General features: G+C 36.1%; 1 protein-coding gene across 1 annotated transcript; it reads left to right on the top strand.

The window, feature by feature from the left end:
* Window positions 1-308: 308 nt before the first annotated feature.
* Window positions 309-20,525, top strand: LOC110618997 (GATA transcription factor 26). Its single transcript, XM_021762261.1, has 4 exons — window positions 309-368; window positions 564-651; window positions 19,639-19,929; window positions 20,041-20,525. Exons 1-4 carry the CDS (start codon window positions 309-311, stop codon window positions 20,523-20,525), a joined length of 924 nt encoding a protein of 307 aa, XP_021617953.1.
* Window positions 20,526-20,968: the final 443 nt, after the last annotated feature.

Here is a 20,968-nt window from a genome sequence, read left to right as displayed (position 1 = left end):
GAAAAAAGGATGAATAGAGTAAGTATAAGAATTATACCATGGTAAATGACTCACGAACTCGTATCTTAATGTGGATCATGAAGAATGATAAAGAAATCATGTGAGAACCGAAGCTTAATCCCTAGAAGGCGGACAAACAGGACAGGACCAAATATTGTTGCTTCTACAAAGATCATGGCCATATAATAGAAGAATGTCGATAATTAAAGGACAAGATCAAGAGACTCATAAGGGATGGCACTCTCCAGAAATTCGCAAGAAAAAGAAAAGAAGGGTAAAAGTATGAGCCTGAGAAAATAATCCCTAAGATGACTCCTGATAGAGAACCTGTAGGAGTCATACATATGATAACAAAAGGACCCAATAAGGTATAGACAAGATTATAGCTTAGTTACCAAAAAGGTGGAGAACTTTATAAGTCTGGGAAAACATTCACCCATGAGGGTCGTCCGCTCGAAGTATCCATTCCGGTATTGTTCACATTTTGACAAGCAATTTAGTTTTACCCTCGTATGTAAATGAAGGATATTCTTATAAAGTATTTTTACATGGTATATTCTTAGGTCACAAGGCGGTTCCCACTCGACCACTCGGGCATTGGTCCCATGAATCAAAGCCAAAAGGCAAATATTCGCCAGACTAGGTCACAAGGTGATTCTCGCCAGACAACTCAGGCGTTGGTTCCATGAATCAAGGCCACGAGGCAAATCTTTGCTAGGCCATGTCATTAAGGCCGTTCCCGCCAGACCATTCGGGCATTGGTCTCATGAATCAAGGCCACATGACAAATCTTCGCCAGGCCAGATCACATAGCAATTTTTGCTAGAACACTCAAAAGTTGGTCCCATGAGTCAAGACAGTTTTCGCTAGGCCACGAATCATAACTACATGACGCTCTGACGAATTGGGCTAATACTTTATGTTTAGGGCATTAGCATTTTTTTGGAAATTCCCTAAGTTTCTTACTTCACAAGCCCAATACGGGTCAGTGACTAGACATAATAAGTGAGTGTTAACTCCCTAAGCAAACCTTTTTCCCCTCAAAAAATAGTATATGCAGGAAATGTACAAAACACCTAAATAAAAATAAAGGCAACATTTTCATTAAAAGATATATATAAATTTACAAAAGGGCAGGGTCATCAGCCTCCTCCGCCCGAATCTCCGTTACATTGATATTTTTTATGTTTATTACAGGGAAAACTCAGTTAGAGGGTGCAACTTCACCACAATCATCCTCAAGGTGAGTATATTCATTACGCTCCCCTCCATCCTTGTTTTCTTCCTCGGGGAAGAAGTCATCTATCTAGGAGAATTTCTTAAAAGGGAAACACTTCATCTGCTCCTTCTTCACAGAATCCTACCCTTGAATAAAAATCTCCCCGCTCTAGTCATTATCTCCTGAAATTCTACCTTGAGCTCAATTACCTTGGTGGAGGCCGCTCAAGCTTCCTTAGCTTGAGCCTGCAGCTCCAAGACCTGGCTTTGCAACAAGGCCACCTAGTCTTCGACAGATGTAGCTCGATTATCAAGACCCAGGTTAGAGGCAAGGGCCGCGTCAAGATCAACCTGAAGCTTTTCCACCGACTCTAGGGTCTCCTTCATCGTATCCCTCAACTTCGGTGGCTCGGGCTTTCAAGTTTGAGCATTCCTCGACCAAAAGCTCCTTATGCATCTCGTTAGCGCCAAACTCTCGCCTCCAAACTCTAAAATTCTCCTTAACTAGATAGGCACAAAGGGCACCCTCCAGCGCAAAATTAATAGCAGTAAAAAATAGTTCGTTCATCTCAATCTCGTTTAAGTGATGGTGATCTGTGGGCGTCAGGGCACTCTTGATAAGCAGGAGGCCCAGAGAAGGGTCATCAAGGAGAGAAGGCACCCTGTTTAGCGCTAAGGCCAAACGTTGAATACCAGCGGGCTAGAAAGACTCAACCCCTGGAGCAGAGAAAGAAGGGGCATCAGCAGGCAGCACAGGGGCTGGGGTAGGAGTAGCAATACCCAGAACCAAAGACTCCGTCTGAAGAGGGTGCCAGCTCCTCGGCCGTAGGCTGGGAAGGGGGATGGGGAAGTATAATCACCTCTTATGAAGGGCAAGCACGCTTATTAGGGGGACTAGAAGCAACATCCTTGCCCTTTCGAGCAGAACGTACCACCTCAGCAAATCTGCTTGACCCGATCATATTTGCAAAAAAAGAGAAAAAGTAAGTAAGATAGCCAGTTCGAAAAATAAAAAAAAAAATGAAAAAAGAAGTACCCCGATCCTGAGTTAAGGGCGCGATAGGCGTGTGAGGAGCACGGGTTTGGCTTGCCGGCATATGCCTCTGCCAGGACAAAACAACATTCTTCACCACCTGGGTGATATCAATCTTCCTTAAAGATTTAGCCACTGCTATAAGGGAAGCTAAAACCTCGTCCTCCTCTCTCATCCGGCAGACCCCATCTTTCTTCAACTCTATCCAATAGTGCTAGCTAGTTTGAAGGCATCCAAAACCCCCCAGAGTATGATGACGAAGGACAAAAAACTTATTTTTCTATCGTTTTAAAGAAGAATGCATCCGGTAAAAAATGTTCAAATATTTTTTACTGCTAAAGTACTAGAACTTCTTATTCTTTTGACTACCTAGTTGATAAAATTGAAAGAAAAGTGCTACACTAGGTTCAATGTGATTATTAAAACACACGAACTGAAAAGCTACTAAGATTCTCTAGCTATTAGGATGAAGCTGAACAATAGAAAGCTTGTAAAAGCGAAGAACCTTCATAAAAAAAGGAGTTAAAAGGAAACAAAGGTTCAACTACTCTTCAAAGACCATAATAGTATCGTTAGCAGGAATCAAATTGTTAGCATGGACGCTAGGAGAAGTAAAAAAAATTCAGAAAGAATCCCGAGGAATGTGGTAGGTGTCATATAAGCGATCCACGTCACTATCAGAGAATGCAAATAGGATATCACTAAGGGAGCCACCCTCATTCTCGAAAGTCTCTCTCAATAGAACAATGAGGGATGGTACTCAGATAGGGTCGTCTAAAGAGGAACTAGAAACAAAAGCCTCGCTAGGGGCAAAGGAAGTGTTCCTATCCATGATAAAAAGGATAGCGAAGTTACCATGAAGCAAACAAAGACCTCAACAGAAATAAGAAGGGAGTCAAAGGAGTAAATTTCTCTGAAAAAGAAGTTTTAGAAAAAATACAAAAGGGATGCTTGGAGAAGACGATGGGCATTTATAAAGGTAGTTTCAATGGCAAACATTAAATGCGACATGATAAACATCGCAGTAATCATCAACAGGACCAATACACGAGGCAACGTGAGTAGCAAAGAGCCAATCTCAAGGGGCCACATGTCCCGAGCCTCAATAAAAGATGTTCTCTTTGAATCTGAAGAAATGAAGACTAGCGGAGTGTAATACCCGGCTAGACTCCGGTATCGGAATTTCTATCTTCCGGTGGAATCTCGGATGTCGAAAACCTCAATAAGGGTAAAAACATGTTTTTATAAAATATTTTCATGTATTTTATGGTTTTAAGTAAGAAAGAAATTGAGTTTTGAATGAAAAAGACCATTAAGGGAAATTCAGGTTCGGCCGCCGAACATGCATGAGTTTTGGAAGCCGAAGGTGGCTTGGCCAGCCACCTGTAAAAGGGTCCATGGCCGAAAATGGGCGAGCTTTCTCCCCTATTTTCGGCCAACGGTGAGTCCATGCCCTCCCATGGTTGGTTTTGATGATTTTCCTCAAATCTTTCAAGTTTTAACAAGTTTTAACTTGGTTTTGAAGATCTTTGAAGCTAAGATCAAGTTTTGGAGCTTGGAGACCCAAGGAGCTAGATTTCTCCCATCTCCAAGTTAGGATCGTCTCTCCTCTCGATCTTCAAGAGGTAAGCTTAGATCCTACCTTTCTTGTATGTTTTAAACAAGTTTTGAGGGGTTATGGGATAGAAATGCATGTTTAGGTTAAATGTTGAGTTTATGGATAATGTATGTTGTTTGAGTTGCTATATGTGTTTATGTTGGGGTTTAGGTTAGTTTGAGACCCCTATATGCTTATTTGCTTGTGTATGCATATTGTAGAATAGATAAATGCAAGTTTGAATGGTTTGGGAGGCAAAATGTGCATGAGGAGGCTGAGTTCTGCCCTTTGGAAGAACTCAGGTTCTGCAGCCGAAGGACTTTCGGGCGCCGAACTTGCCTGTGGAGGCAAGCTTTCGGCTGCCGAACCCTGCCCTCGAAAGTTGGACTTTTGGCTCTGGAAGGGAATTTCGGCCACCGAAGGTGCTGCCGTACATGCACGAGTTTCAGATCTGGAGAGAACTTTCGGCCGCCGAAGGTGCCGCCGAAAGTGCATGACTTTCGGATCTGGAGGAGGGTTCGGCCGCCGAAGGTGCCGCCAAAGGTGCCCTGTTCAGCCTTCCTTTGCATGTTTTCTATGATTGTTTTAAGGTGTTTTAGGGGATTTTTGGGGAGTAGTTTAGAGTCATGTTCATGTATGTTTGGTCTTTCATTTGAGTCCACCTGTGTAGGTTTGGACCCGAGGAACCGAGGACCCCAGCAGTGAGATAGCTGCTTCAGTGTCTTATCAGAGCTAGCCTGAGGTGAGTAGAATGACTCTTTATGTTTCAAAGCAAATAATGAAAATTTTAGCATGATTCACGCATCACGAATGCCATGTGATATACTAGGTTATTTGCATTAGAATTCACGAATATGTTGCATTGCATAATATGATGTTGATGTGGATGGGTGTTGAATGATCCATTAGCCCTCGTATGATGACATGATATGATATGATATGGTATGTATGACCAGTGAGGCCCATTCTACGCCCCTGGTACGATGTAAGAGAAAGACCAGTGAGGCCCATGCTACGCCCCTGGCACATTGGAATGTTATGTTATGTTAAGTAAGAGAAAGACCAGTGAGGCCCATGCTACGCCCCTGGCACTATTGGAATGTGTAGAGGGCTATTGGTGACAAGTCCATCCTTGATGTAATTTATTTGTGATGTGATGCATTTCATGAAAGCATGAATTTTAATATAATGTTTTACTATTCTGCTCACTGGGCTCTAGTAGCTCACCCCATTCACTTAATCCCCCAGGTTTGCAGGTACGGGATAGATCAGGAAGTCAACAAGAGTAAAGTCATGTTTTATGTAATAGCTAGCTGTGGACATCAGAAAGACATTGTAATGTAAAGTATTGTAATGTAATGTAATGTAAAGAATTGTTTTGAGGATAGAATTTTGATTGGCCCTAGAGTATGTTAATCCCTTTTGTACATGATCTATAAAATGTTTTATGGATGTTTTATGTAAACCAAGCTTAATGTATGATATGTTACCCCATTGGAGCATTTGATGAGGGCTCCAGTGTGGGGTTTTATGTTTATGAGTTGGTGCATGCACAGGTTAAGCTTGGTAAATGAAAGAAAAAGTTTAATGTTTTATGTATATGTTTGATCATGTATGGGATTTAACAGGTATACATGATGTATGTTAGGCTTGCTACGGGTCCCGGCGGCCTTATGCCAATCTGGATCCTAGCGCCGATAGCGGTCCGATTTCCGGGTCGTTACAGATTGGTATCGGAGCCCTAGGTTCATATGGTCGGACCTATAGTGTGTCGGGCTCATAAAGGTTATAGAAGGGTAAGCACAATAGGAAAATCATGTCCACTAGGATAGGATGCAGAGTTCTGTCTTGAATAATGATGTGAAATGCCATGATTTTATGCATGTGCATTGATGATATGCTATGTATGTGATGCGGGTTCATGTGTTTCCACATGAACCATATGATGCTAATGTTTTATGTGACGTGTGTTGTTTTTCAGTAAGCAAGATGAGAGGAACTCGTCGATTTGCACAATTGACTGGAGTACCACCTCAGGATGAGGGCACGGATGCCCGTCCTCCTGCATTGCCTAGGGCAATGTCCTGCAGGTTTAGTAGGGAGAGAGTGTCAATGAACCCTATAAGGTCTTTTAATATGAGCAGAAGAGGAACAGTTCAAGGTGGAGTGTCAGAAGACGTGGGGGATGATATGGATGTGGATCAGAGGAGGGATGGCAGTCTTGGTGTGAGCATGTCTGAAGAGGGCATGGGAGAGTCTCAGGGAGGCACTCAGGCCTCGGGGTTTGTTCAACCACCCCAATACTCACCCTTTTCACACAATCCCGGGTATTCGATGGGAGGTACATTAGATTACCCCAGCTTTAACCCTTATCCTTCTTACATGCCATACCCACCTTTCTACCCACCATACTCACAGTACCCTATGTACCCACCCCCATCCTTTTATCCAGGTACAACAAACCCTAATCCAGGGGATGTTGTACCTCCTCCACCCCCAGCAAAACCTATGGTCTCAGAAGCCCAAGCACCTAAACCTAGCTCATCTGGAGGGAGCAAGGTCAAGATGACTGACTATTTGAAGTTGGATGCTCCTAAGTATGAAACATGTGATAATCCGTTTGAGTACCTCAGGACAGTCAAGATGATAACAGATGAGTTAGGAGCAGATGATAGTAGAGCCATTCAGATGGCTGGGTTCACACTGAAATGTAAGAAGGCCCGAGAATGGTTTAAAAACTATGTGAACCCGAGGTTGGATAGTCTATCATGGGAAGAGTTTGCTAATGAGTTTGTAGGATGGGCTTTCCTTGATAGTTCAAGGGAGTTGAAGATGATTGAGTTCGAACAGCTAAGGCAGACGGAGGAGATGAGTGTGGATGAGTACACAGATAGGTTCTTGGAGCTGTTGCCGTTTACAGGGCAAAATCTTGACACAGATCAGAAGAAGGCTAGGAGGTATATCATGAGGCTTCATTCCAGGTATTCCTCCTTGATCCAGTTAGCAGAGAAGGAGAGTTTCCATGCCATAGTGGATATGGCCCGGAGAATGGAGGCTAGTGCAATAATCGAAGGAAAAGTTAAGCAGTCTGTGGCACAGCCTTCTGGCTCCAAGACCCCAGGTGGGGGAAAGTTAGACCGTTCTTCTTTGAATTCAGTAGCTTCAGGCAGTAAGAGGTGGGGCAGTACCACCAAAAAGTCAAAGAAGAACAAGTTCTGGAACAAGATAAAGTCAGGTCTGGGATTAGGAGGTGGCTCGAGCTCAGGTGCAGACAGTGCCGTGTGTATGAAGTGTGGGAAGCCGCACAAGGGAGTATGTCGGTTTGGGACGACAGCCTGCTTCAGATGTGGGCAGAAGGGACACATGGCACAGGAGTGTCCTAAGGCAGCTTTTATGGCACAGTCCCAGCAGACAGCTTCTGGTAGTGTGGTTCAGCCAGTAGCTCCATGTAATACCTGGCTAGATCAGGCATCGGAATTCTTACCGTCCGGTGGAATTCAAGGATGTCGGAAGTTTCTAGAAGGGTAAGAGAAAGATTTTCTTAAATGTTTTTAAGTGTTTAAAGGTTTAAAATGAGATTTGAATTGAGTTTTGGAGAGAAACGGCCAAAGAAGCTTTTGCCATGTTCGGCCGCCGAAAGTGTCGTAGATTCGGCTTCCGAAAGCTCAGGTTCAGTTGCCGAACGTTGCATGGTTTTGCATGCAGGTTTGGCTGCCGAAGGTGAGTCAGTCAGCCCTCTATTTAAGCGCCTCCAGTCGGTGAAATGGATAAGTTTCACTTTCTTTTCACTTTCAGAGGTAAGGCCACGTTCTCCATGAGTCATCTTCATGGTTTTATCAAAGTTTGCAAAGTTTTGAAGAGTTTTGTTGTTGTTTTGAAGGTTTTGAGTCAAAAAGAGAAGTTTGGAGAACTTGAAGAAGAGTAGCTCCATATGTTCAAGTTCAGATCGTTCATCTTATTGATTTCAAGAGGTAAGTGGCGATCTTGAACTTTTTGTTAATGATTTATAGAGGTTACAGAGATAGAGCATATACAGGTTAAGTCTTGGTCCAGAGAAAAGTTTTTATTTTCACAGAAAATGTTTGATCATATATGAGATTTACAAGTACACAGAGAGTATAGCAGGCTTGCTACGGGTTCTGGCGGCCTTAAGCCGACCTGAATTCTAGCACCGGTGACGGTCCAGTTTGAGGTCGTTACACTCCAGCCTCGACTCAGGCCAGTGGCAGAGACAGAGGCAGAGGGGCAGGTCCTATCTTTCTTGTATGTTTTAAATAAGTTTTGAGGGGTTATGGGGTAGAAATGCATGTTTAGGTTAAATGTTGAGTTTATGGATAATGTATGTTCTTTGAGTTGCTATATGTGTTTGTGTTGGGGTTTAGGTTAGTTTGAGACCCCTATATGCTTATTTGCTTGTGTATGCATGTTGTAGAATAGCTAAATGCATGTTTGAATGGTTTGGGAGGCAAAATGTGCATGAGGAGGCTGAGTTCTGCCCTTTGGAAGAACTCAGGTTCAGCAGCCGAAGGACTTTCGGCCGCCGAACCTGCCTGTGGAGGTAAGCTTTCGGCTGCCGAACCCTGCCCCCGAAAGTTGAACTTTCGGCTCTAGAAGGGAATTTCGGCCGCCGAAGGTGCCGCCGTACATGCACGAGTTTCAGATCTGGAGAGAACTTTCGGCTGCCGAAGGTGCCGCTGAAAGTGCATGACTTTCGGATCTGGAGGAGGGTTCGGCCGCCGAAGGTGCCCTGTTCAGCCTTCCTTTGCATGTTTTCTATGATTGTTTTAAGGTGTTTTTGGGGGTTTTTGGGGAGTAGTTTAGAGTCATGTTCATGTATGTTTGGTCCCTCATTTGAGTCCACCTGTGTAGGTTCGGACCCGAGGAACCAAGGACCCCAGCAGTGAGATAGCTGCTTCAGTGTCTTGTCAGAGCTAGCCTGAGGTGAGTAGAATGACTCTTTATGTTTCAAAGCAAATAATGAAAGTTTTAGCATGATTCACGCATCACGAATGCCATGTGATATACTAGGTTGTTTACATTAGAATTCACGAATATGTTGCATTGCATAATATGATGTTGATGTGGATGGGTGTTGAATGATCCATTAGCCCTCGTATGATGACATGATATGATATGATATGGTATGGTATGTATGACCAGTGAGGCCTATTCTACGCCCCTGGTACGATGTAAGAGAAAGACCAGTGAGGCCCATGCTACGCCCCTGGCATTATTGGAATGTGTAGAGGGATATTGGTGACAAGTCCATCCTTGATGTGATTTGTTTGTGATGTGATGCATTTCATGAAAGCATGAATTTTAATATAATGTTTTACTATTCTGCTCACTAGGCTCTAGTAGCTCACCCCATTCCCTTAATCCTCCAGGTTTGCAGGTACGGGATAGATCAGGAAGTCAACAAGAGTAAAGTCATGTTTTATGTAATAGCTAGTTGTGGACATGAGAAAGACATTGTAATGTAAAGTATAGTAATGTAATGTAAAGAATTGTTTTGAGGATAGAATTGTGCTTGGCCCTAGAGTATGTTAATCCCTTTTGTACATGATCTATAAAATGTTTTATGAATGTTTTATGTAAACCAAGCTTAATGTATGATATGTTACCCCATTGGAGCATTTGATGAGGGCTCCAGTGTGGGGTTTTATGTTTATGAGTTGGTGCATGTACAGGTTAAGCTTGGTAAATGAAAGAAAAAGTTTAATGTTTTATGTATATGTTTGATCATGTATGGGATTTAACAGGGATACAGGATGTATGTTAGGCTTGCTACGGGTCCCAGCGGCCTTATGCCGATCTGGATCCTAGCGCCGGTAGCGGTCCGATTTTCGGGTCGTTACACAGGGGACCTCTGATGTTGCATAACATTCGCCCAAAGTAAGCTATGAGCTGTCACCACAAGACAAGGACCACGTGACAAGGAACTAAAGTGGAAAATATGGTTTTGCCCAATGGGCCGGGCCTTGGCATAGAGTTATCATTGTTAGACACACTCCCATTTCGCCTAAGATCGCGGGATTACCAACTCATTAGCTGGCAATGCCCCTTATCGAGTAGCCGGCCATATCATCGCTGAATTCACAAGAAATGCTATTTTTATCTCCATCTTCTTGCAGTATAAAAGGAAAACTATCACAGAGGCATATGTACACTATTCTCTAACACAAAACTCTAAGTCATTCGTTGCATTCTCTTTACTCGTCACAATACTAACTTGAGTGTCGGAGTGGCTGCCGTGGACACTCACCACCACCTCACATTTTCTCCTTTATAGATTTTAGCCAATCACAGCATAATTACATTCTGGCCACATCATCAATCTAATCTCAGCAATCAATGCCCATTAAAAAATTTGAGTTATTATAATAAATGACTAAAGTTAATTAGTTATTAAATTACTTTAAATTGTAATTTATTATTTAAATTAATTGTGAGGTTATATAAGTTTAAATTCTTAATTGAAATTATGCTTAGATTCTTTTACCCAAATTTTCTTATTATTATTGAAATGGTTAAAAAAAATGTCTCTCTAAAATTGCCTAAAAAAATTAAAAAAACTTTTACTTAATGTAAACTTTAAAAATTGATTTATACTAAATCGCATTTGGAAGAAAAATATATAAAAATAAATAAAAAAAAGTATTTAAACTGAGTAATATTTATAACATTTTAAAATTAAAATATAAATTTATAGTCTATGATACATATAATAGTGCGAAAGATAAGGAAATAATATGATTATTAAAATAGTCTTGTATTTTTTATTATTTATATTATTCAAATTTTAAAGTGATTGACAAATTTTATTATTAATTAATTTTTAATTAACTAAAAATATCTCAAATTTTGGGATATATATAAGTACAACAAGGTTAAGAATAAGAATTATAATGGACATAATAATAACATGTAATACACGTTGAAATAACTAGTATAGGTAACTCTCTGATTTCCCTTGATTTTTGTTTCTCCTTCAGCTTCATCTCGATTGGTCTATGGTTTCATCGGCTGGTGATTTTGGAGCAAATTTGAAGGTGGATTAATATTTAAGAAATTAAATCAATAGGGGAAAACAAGGGCCTTGTTTCCACTGTGGCACTCATGGTAAGCCTTCTTCACTAATCTTTTGATTTATTTCAAGAAAAATTCTCACTTCTGACGTTATCTACACTTCCAAGTATATTTTTTGTTTGTATAAATTCATTATATGTTACAAAACCATGCTAATTTTTTTTTAATAAATTTATTCTTTAAAAATAATTTATTTTTTAATTAAAAGAATTAAATTCTATTAATTTTAAACTTTTCAAACATAAGAAGTTATTGAAATTAGAAATCCAGATCAAATTGTATTAGATTTTTTTTTTATTGAATCTCTTCCTAACTTATTAGTTGAACTTCAGATTTTATTTTTTCCATTTAAATAAAATAATGATGTCCATAAGCTCAATCCTAATTCACAAACTATCACCAAAGTAAAATATGTAAGTATGAGAAGAATTTTACATTTATACTTCGAAAATAAGGATTATAAGTATGTTAGCTCCATTTAGTTAGCTTGCTCAAGGTACTTTTTTTAACTTTTTCCATAAGAAAATAATTGAAACTAAATTTAGTTAGTAAATTAACTAAAATAAATAATTTTTTGGAATATTTTTCAAAGTACAAGCAAAAAATAATTACAATCTAAAATCTCAACTTAAGGATGTGTTGAAAAGCTTTTGATAATACTAAAAAACTATAAAATATTATTAAACAAAATGGAAGAACCAAATGATAGTGCATTATTGACTATATATTATTAGTAAACTTATTTTGAGTAACATGTCAAGTTTCGGATGTCTATCTTATTGTAGATTATGAAATGATACAACATCCTAAAATGACGAATTATAAATAAGCAAAGTTGCTCCAGGTGGAGAAAAAACACTTTTATGTAACATTTCAAAATTATTAAGTTTGTGGTAGATTATAAATTAGAAGAAATTGTTCGAATGGAGGAATAAAACTCTTAGAGAGCATCCAGAAACTCTAATTTCTTAATCATAGCTTCAAAAGGTTATGCATAAGTGGACTATGTCCAGATGGAGGAACATAACCCTTAGGTAACATTCTATAATGAATATATTGTGTGGGTTATGAATTGATAGAGATTGTTCAGTTGGAAGAACAAAAATTTTGGAAAACATATCAAAATTTCAATCTCTTAATACTGGTGGAAAAAGATTATCAATAGGTATACTTTATACAGATGGAGGAACATTTCCCTTGAGGAACATTTCCCTTAAGGAACATTCCAAAATGAGTAAGCGGTGGAGGATTATATGATGGTGGAGATTGTTTGGACAAAGGGACAAAACCTTTAGAGAACATTCTGAAACTCCAATATCTTAATGCTAGTGGATAAGGATTATGAATAGGTGGACTTTGTTCGAATGGAGGAATATTACCCTCAAGGAGCATCCCAAAATGAGTAAGTGGAGGAGGATTATGAATTGATAGAAATTGTCCGGATGGAGGAATAAAGCCCTTAGAAATCATTCTAAAACTCTCTGATAGAGTATATTTTAGTCCATATTTTCATGATCTTATTGATGTTTATTTGCACCTATTCTACCTAATTTTGTGGTTTTAATCATGTTTTGCAAATATTAGGTGTGAAGAAACAAATTGGAGAAAATGCTCTTAAAAATGCCAAAGGAAGCCAAAATTCAGCAACCTTCGGAAGCACTTTCGGAAGCCAAAAACCAGTCACCTTCGGCGGCACTTTCGGCGGCTGAAAGAGGACTCCAGAGACGAAACTCTACCACCTTCGGCGGCACCTTCGGCCGCCGAACCTTGCGTCCAGAGCTGAAAGTCCAACCTCCGAAACTCATTTTAGGCAGCCTAAAATCCCTCTCAACACTCTCTTTCCTCATTCAAGAAGCCATATCTCAAGTTGCCATATTTGAGGAGCCAAACAAGGGAAGTATTTTGAGATCCAAATCTTCAAGATTCACATTCAAATATTGGATTTCAAGATCCAGCTTATTAAGGAAGCCAAATCCAAAGATCACATGTTTCCCACTTAGTATCATGCATATTCAAAATTCAAAAGGAGGCTCCACCTTCCTTATTAGTGCATGGACAGCCTCTTAACTCTTTAGGCAACATCTTGAAGACCTTGGGCAGCAATTAAAAAGACCAAAGAGCCCCCACTTGTCCTCCATCACATGCATCTCGTTTTTGCCTTCACCCATGCACAAAGAAGGCACATATGGGACCAAGAGCACTTTGGACAGCCTCTAAAAGACTCATGGACTGCCACCAAACCCTAAGGAGCCTCTCAAGATCTATTTAAAGGCTTCAAGAAGACAAGAAAGGCAGATTTTAATCTCGACCTCTCTTCCAAGAATCGGCAAGGCCTCTCTAAGGCTCTCCACCACTTAGTTCTTCATCTTCTTTCTTCTTTACTTCTATTTTTCTGTTTTGGTTCAGTCATGAGTGGCTGAAACCCTTATTCTAGTTGAAGTTTGGTTGAAACTAAGGTTGTTTAAAAGGTTGTGAGATCTGAACATAAAGTGTTTGATTTTGGTTTATTCAATATTCATGCAATTGTGCTTAATTCTAAGATTGCTTTGTTGTTTTGATCAAATTGGCCACTTGATTCTTGATTGCAAAGTTAATTGATTGTTGGATTAGGATATTTGTTAGTCCGTAATTGCTGGAAATATTCTGTCCATAGAACACTTGATGTAAAAACCCAAGAAATTGTATGATCTAGCAACATCTCATGCGTTTGAGTAGCTAGGGTTTGGATCTTTCTTGTTCTTCATGCAATTGGCAATTGTTTTGATGCCTTTGGCCCAAGGATGTTCCTTGGCAATTTGTTGACTAGTAATTGGTTAGAGGACGTTCCCTAATCAGTTTGTTCATAAGGAAAGACATGGTGGTGAGAAGCGTCTTCCACCCCCATAACCAACCCATTGAATCAATCAAGATAACCATGTTTCAATGATCAACCCAAACAACCAAAGTGGATCCATATCTTCAACTAGACTTTTCTCATATTGATTTCTTTTTTTATTTTAATTACTTGCTGTTTCAATTACTTTCAAATAGTTGTTAGTCAAATCATTTCAAAACCCCCCCTTTCTACTTTCCTTGCACTTTACTTTTGTTCTATTTGCGATTACTTGCTTTCTACTGTGTTTTCAATTAGTTTCCTTGGTCTTGATTAAGATAAATAGATAGGTAATCAATTTTCTGTGGATTCGATCCTTCACCACTATTTGCAGTTGTAAATTGTAGGTAACCAAGAAGGTTATTTTTGACCGGCTTCCACAACCGCACTGTCACTCTCATCTCTTAATGTTGATAGCGAAGGATTATGAATAGGTGAATTTTGTCCAGATAAAGGAACATTGCACTTAAGGAATATTCCAAAATAAGTAAGCGTGGAGGACTATGTAATGGTAGAGATTGTCTGGACATAGGAACAAAATCGTTAGAGAACATTCTAAACCTCCAATATCTTAATACTAGTAGTGAAGGATTATGAATAGGTGAATTTTGTCTAGATGAAGGAACATTGTCTTTAAGGAACATCCTAAAATGAATACGCGATGGAGGATTATGAATCAGTGAAAATTGTCTGGATTGAGGAACAAAGCCCTGAGAAAGTATTCTAAAACTCTCATATTTTAATGTTAGTGGCGAAGGATTATGAATAGGTGGATTTTGTTTAGATAGAGGAACATTTTCCTTAAGAAACATCCCAAAATGACTAAGTAGTGGAGGATTATGAATTGATGGAGATTTTCTAGATGGAGCAACAAAGCCCTTAGAAAATATTTTGAAACTCCCATTTTTAATGTTGGTGGCAAAGGATTATGGAGGACTATGAATAGGTGAAAATTGTCCAGATGGAGGAACATTACCCTTAAGGTACATCTCAAAATAACTAAGCGATGGAGGACTATGAATTGGTGGAGATTGTCCAGATGGAAGAACAAAGCCCTTAAAAAAGTATTTTGAAACTCTCATCTCTTAATGCTAATGACGAAGGACTATAAATAGGTGGAGTTTATTCAGATGGAAAAATATCATCCTTAAATAATATTTCAGAACTGAAAAGTGTATACTTGGATGAATGAGCTCCATAATCCAATTTGGCATCAACAGTGCAAAGAGCAAAAAATGACGACCAATAGAAGCATATAAAAGTATGCAAAATCGATTTATGCTAATTTTTGCCATTGTTTTCATTTGCTTAAGAAATTGTCTTATAACATAGTTTTAAATATTTGCGGACCATCGTTTAGAGTCCAGAAGATAAATCTTTATATTTCTATTGGTATAATTAATTTATTGAGAAAATATAAAATTATTATTATTTCTTATATCTATTCTTGAATGATTGGATTTTAATTTTCCTTGTATGATGCAATTCACATGAATATAAGATCACTCAATTGGTAAGAAAATATAACAATAAGGATTTTCCTTTTAATTCATTGTTGTGTTTGAATTAGAAAAGAAAAAATAATTTTTTTTATTGTTATTGGAATTACATACGTTCATTTGATAGATTATATATATATATATATATATATATATATATATATATATATATTGTGATTTCTTTTTTAATATTTTCATTGCAATTGTATGCTAGGTATTAAAATTTAGAGTTAACCACAAAAGACTTTTTTCTTTTTTAATGTTTAAAATTCTGCTCTATATCAATTTTGTTGCCAATTAACTCATAATCTTTATATTTTCAAAATGTATCCTCAGTTATCTGTAATGTTGGAGGCTAATAAAATTACCATATTGCTATGTGAATTTCTCATGTCAACATGGTTTAAGGGAGGATTAGTAATAATTTAAAAGTTTAGATCTTAATTCATAAATTTTAAAATTTTAGTCGAATTGTAAACTTTTTTGTGATTAATTCTAAAATTAGATCTTTATAAGATTTTTTATGTAAAATATAGTTTCATAATTTAGGGTAGATAAATTTCATTATTAATTGTATTTAGTAATTGATTTTATATTATTATTATCTTCTTATTATACATATCAGCGACAGAAATTTTCGTCGCTGAAAGTGCAAATTTTTTCATTAATACTTGTAGTGATAGATTTTCGACAGAACAAGATTTATTGTTTAAAATCCTGTCGCTAATTTTTTTATAAATTTTCATAATCTGAAATGTTAGCGACGAATTTCTTAGCAACAAGCATTATCCATCGCTAATTTTATTGAAAAAACATATTCCATAATAAATGATGTATAAAAGTAATAATGCATAAATACCGTAATAATCAATTTCCCAAAACATTTAACATAGAAGTGAGGTCTGGAGTGATGAATAAGTTTTGTTATGGACCAATCAATCCCGTCAAAAGAATGAATTTTGCTTATTAAATATTTCAAGTATTTTTTTTATTGTGAATAGCTATGTGGCTCCAACAACAATTCATCCATGTACCCTTTAACAATGCGTGGTAGCTATACTTGCATCATATTTGGGTCTATAACTCGTCACCAAACTCAAACAACTACATTCAAATTAAAGAAAACTTCCTATTAATAGACAAAAACTCACTAAAAAAATAATATATAATAATTTTCATAATTAAATAAATTATTTTATACTCTTATTATACATACAATAAATAAATTTTATTATTGACTTTATGATGAAATAAAACGATTGTTTATATAAAAATTATATTCTTAAATTTCTTTATAATTCAATATCAATTTAACAATATTCAATACTAATTCAATATCAATTTAATATCAATTTAATTTAATACTAATTTAACATCAATTTAATAAACCTAATATTAATTCAATATCAATTTAATAATTAAAATACTAAATTCACAGTCAATATAACATGCCCAATAGCAATCTAATAATCCTAATACTAATTCACTATCAATTTAACATACTTGATGTTCTAAGATCCAGAAATGAGTAGAGTTTACAGTATGTGTGTAATGGAGAATCACGTATCCCTTTTATCCCATTTTTCTTTGTACTCTAGTGACGTATAACTGCCATACTGCTACAGTGTCACCTGTCTTTGTCATACAGTCTCATACCTATGGACGTATCAGCATACCCATCTCTGTTAAACGGACATTTAATTCCCTTCCGACGTGCGTGCTGATAGGGCTGTGAGCTAGCTGGGCCTGCCCTGCTGCTCTCCTACCTCTTATTGTGTCACATTGAGCTGGACTCTTTTCTAATGGATTCAAGTCTGGAATCAGTCCCGCCTACTTGAGTCTTGGGCTGGATGGCGCGATGGTGGGTCGAGCTGCTCAATGAGCTCTACTAAGCTTTGGACCTGTCTCTTTCTCTTAGGCCCAGCCTCAGTCCAAATACGATAAGTCCGGCGGTCATCAATACTCAACACTAATTCAACATCAATTTAACATAGTCAATATCAATTTAATAATTTTAACACTAATTCACTGTTAATTTAACAAATATTAAATTTATTTCAAATTTTTTTTATTAAAAATTAGTTTCATAACTTTAAACGGATAATTAAGTTTTCATTATTAATTGCATTAGTTTTATATTTTTATTTTATCGATAATTTAAAAATAATAATTTGTCGTAATTACATCCTGACTCAAATCATCCTCAATTAATTTTTCTGATCATGTCCTGTAAACTTACTGTTGTCATTGCCTTTAGAACTAGTGCTAAGAAAAGTAACTTTAATTAATTATGAAATATTTAAAATTATATTTAATATAATTTATTTTTAAGAATATTAAATATTAATTTTTTTAAGATACTTATTCTGCCTTTCTTACGTTTAATCATAATGTCAATTATATACTTGTTTAAACTATAATAATAATTCTAAAGAGTTCCAAAAAAAATTGATAGATGATTTGTTGATCAGGGATAATATAAATTATTATTTTTAAGTAATTAATAAAAATAAAAAAATTATAATAATAACATAAGTTAATATTTTTTTTAAAAAAATAAGAAAAATATTATTAATTCAAAGCGATCAAAAAAACTATAAAAAGAGGAGGACATGAATTCAAACTATAATATCATTAATATAAATTAATTTTTTAATACAATTAATAATAAAAATTTAATCTTATTAATATGAAAAAAAAATTACAAACAAAAATTTTAGAAGAAATAATTAAAAAAACTTTAAAAAATTTATAATTTCATCTTAAACTTTAAAATTAATAATTAAATCTTAAATTTTTTTAATTATTATTAATTCTATCGTAAATTTTATTAATGTGACATTGTGATGAATGATCATATGTTGAATGATGTTGCATTTCATTAGCCTATAACAGATTGGGAAATACAGGATACATTTGAAATTTAATTAGCAATAAATTTTCATCGAAATTAAATTTATATTAATCAAATATAATAGATTAAATGAATTATTTTCATCATTCAATTTTATTCGAGACTAATATCATATTAGCATAATAATTTAAAATAAATAAATTTAGAATTATCATTTTTACGATTTAGATTAAATCCATAAAATATTAAAAAAAAAAAATTCTCATGCATGTATAAATGCCTACACTACAATTGCCCAATTAAAAGAAGACAATTTATAAAGAATCCAAAGATGGAAATGGGTTAAGAAAAGACGAGAATTGTAAGAAATTTCCATGATTAGATATAAAAATTTAATTTTCTCACCAAAATATTCATGGTAGTATGGTTGTTATCTCCATATTAGACTCACCATTGAAAATTAAATCAATGAATCAATTCCAATCCCAAAATTGTCATTTAGCATGAGTTTTCTATTAAATATAATCTATAACAACATTACATAATAAAAATCCCATGAATTCCTCATTAACCCTACGGTACCAGAATATGGGAAGAATCTGTATCTTCTTGCTTCTTCCTTGATCGAGCTTGAATTCCTGCTACAAGCATCAAGACTGCTACAATTTTGATATGAATATTGTGAAGGTATTTATTATTTTTTTTCATAAGAATTAAAGTAGTGGGTATTCGAATTAATTAATGGATCTTTTTGTTAATTCATCTTTTAACTGGAAATATGCTTACACTTTTTTCAATTTTTTTCAGTTTTAAATCCAATATTGAAGTAATAGTTTATCTTATATTTATTTTCCTTTGATTTTTGTTTTTCTTGCAGGTTCATTTGGAATTGTCTATGGCTTCATTGGCTTGAGATTTTGGACCAAATTTGAAGTTGGAGTAATTTTAAGAAATTAAATCACTATGGTAAAGCAAGGGCCTTGTTACCACTGTGGCACTCATAGTAAGCCTCTTCACTAGTCTTTTGATTGCTTTCAATAAAAATTCTCACTTTTATGAATAATGCGCTTATGATATCACATATGTTCATGAATTTAATTAAATACCTTATTATATAATATTTTTATTATGAGATAAATATTTAATTTTTAAATTACAAATACTAAATTAATCAACTTTAATTTTTGTTATCAACATATTATTCAAAATTATAAATTTTCAATTTCATATCAAATTAAACTTAAAATAAAAAAAAAAAACATGTAGATACTATCGCTTAGCTAGAATTTTTATATGTCGATGCTCTCGTTTAGTTAGAATTTTCATATCAAATTAAGCATCTTACTTTTAAATGGGTATATGTTTGACACTAATTTAAATTAACATGATGGTATATATATATATATATATATAAAAACCTTAGTTTTAAGATTTATTTCATTTTTATCTACAATGTATACAACCAAATTGGAGCAGACACGCCACTATGGAGAAATGGGCCACCAGAGAAACCAGTGTTATGCAATGCCTGTGGATCAAGATACAGGATTAGAGGTACACTTGCAAACTATACACCTAAGCATGCCCAAGGACAACCACTTGCTAAAAGGCTAAGAACTACCTCCAAATGCAATTTCAGAACTGAAGAAAACTATTCCACTGATGTTTGCCATTCTTCTTCCGATGATGATTCTACACAATCTGCAATATCATGTTCTCTGAGCTCCTGCTTCAATGTAAATGAAGAGAATGTAGCCGAAAGTCCAGGTAAGTACCATTGCAAGTTTGATATTTTACTGTCTTAAATACTCCTGGTGCATGTAAGAAATTCCCGAGAAATCTTAGGATGAATCTGTAGTCTTCTGTTATTGTTTGAAGGTGGAATCCAGGAAAGCTTCTGGAGATCATGTATACCATCAAGAAAGAGGTCATTACATGTTCAACGCAGCCTTACACCCATTGAAAGATTCCAGAGGGAGCTTCGCAAGATTTTGATGCATGATCCTTTAATCCCATCTGAAAATGAAGATGATATTCTCATTTATAATTCAAACCACCTGCGAGTACCCCACAATGAAATTGGTCTTGGAATCTTTCTTCTCAAACCCCACGCTGCTGCTCCTACTGCTTCTTCTTCACCACCACCAGCTCATGCGACATTCTTCTCTCTTGTGGATGTTAAACCTTCTCTGGTGGATATCAAGGACGCTGTTTTAAAAAGCTCTCTTCTCAAACCCAACACTGCTCCTGCTGCTTCTCCTGCAGAAGTTGGACCACCTCATGAGTCACCCTCCTCTCTTGTGGATGTTAAACCTTCTCTGGTAGATGTCAAGGATTCTGGTAGATCCTCATCATCCATGTAAGTAGCAGGCTTTATTCTTGTTTCTGTTTTATTAGTTTGTTCAAAGAAAGATTTTTTCTTTTTGGAGGTTGCAAAATCTCTAAAACTCAGCTTTTCCATTCACTGAGTCGGTGGGACTTTCCATTACTGCATTACTAATTTTTTTTGAAAAAAAAATTGATATACTCTATTAATATTTTTGAAAAGTATTGATTTTGCTATGCATCATGCAGGGATGAGCTTCAAGAAAATAGAACCAGCTGCCTATAGATAGTAGTAAAGAATATTTTGGGCGAAGACAGATGGAACCAAGTGAAAGCTATTTGCTATTGTCAGGTTACAATTGACAACCAAAATACCAACTTATAGATAAGTTGGAAATTTCTTCAGATGCAATTAATGGCTATTAAGTATGCGTTGTGATTTTTTTGACGATATTGAAAAGAAACATACTTATTATTAATA

The sequence above is a fragment of the Manihot esculenta genome, chromosome 7, assembly GCF_001659605.2.
Source record: "Manihot esculenta cultivar AM560-2 chromosome 7, M.esculenta_v8, whole genome shotgun sequence".
Classification (NCBI taxonomy): Eukaryota; Viridiplantae; Streptophyta; class Magnoliopsida; order Malpighiales; family Euphorbiaceae; genus Manihot; species Manihot esculenta.
This window is presented reverse-complemented; position numbering and strand designations above follow the sequence as displayed.

Coding starts and splice junctions, on each gene's coding strand:
- LOC110618997 (XM_021762261.1), top strand. CDS start 309: ATGACTCCTGATAGAGAACCTGTAGGAGTCATACATATGATAACAAAA. Junction 369..563: donor TAACAAAAGGACCCAATAAG/GTATAGACAAGA, acceptor GTATATTCTTAG/GTCACAAGGCGGTTCCCACT. Junction 19,930..20,040: donor GAATGTAGCCGAAAGTCCAG/GTAAGTACCATT, acceptor TATTGTTTGAAG/GTGGAATCCAGGAAAGCTTC.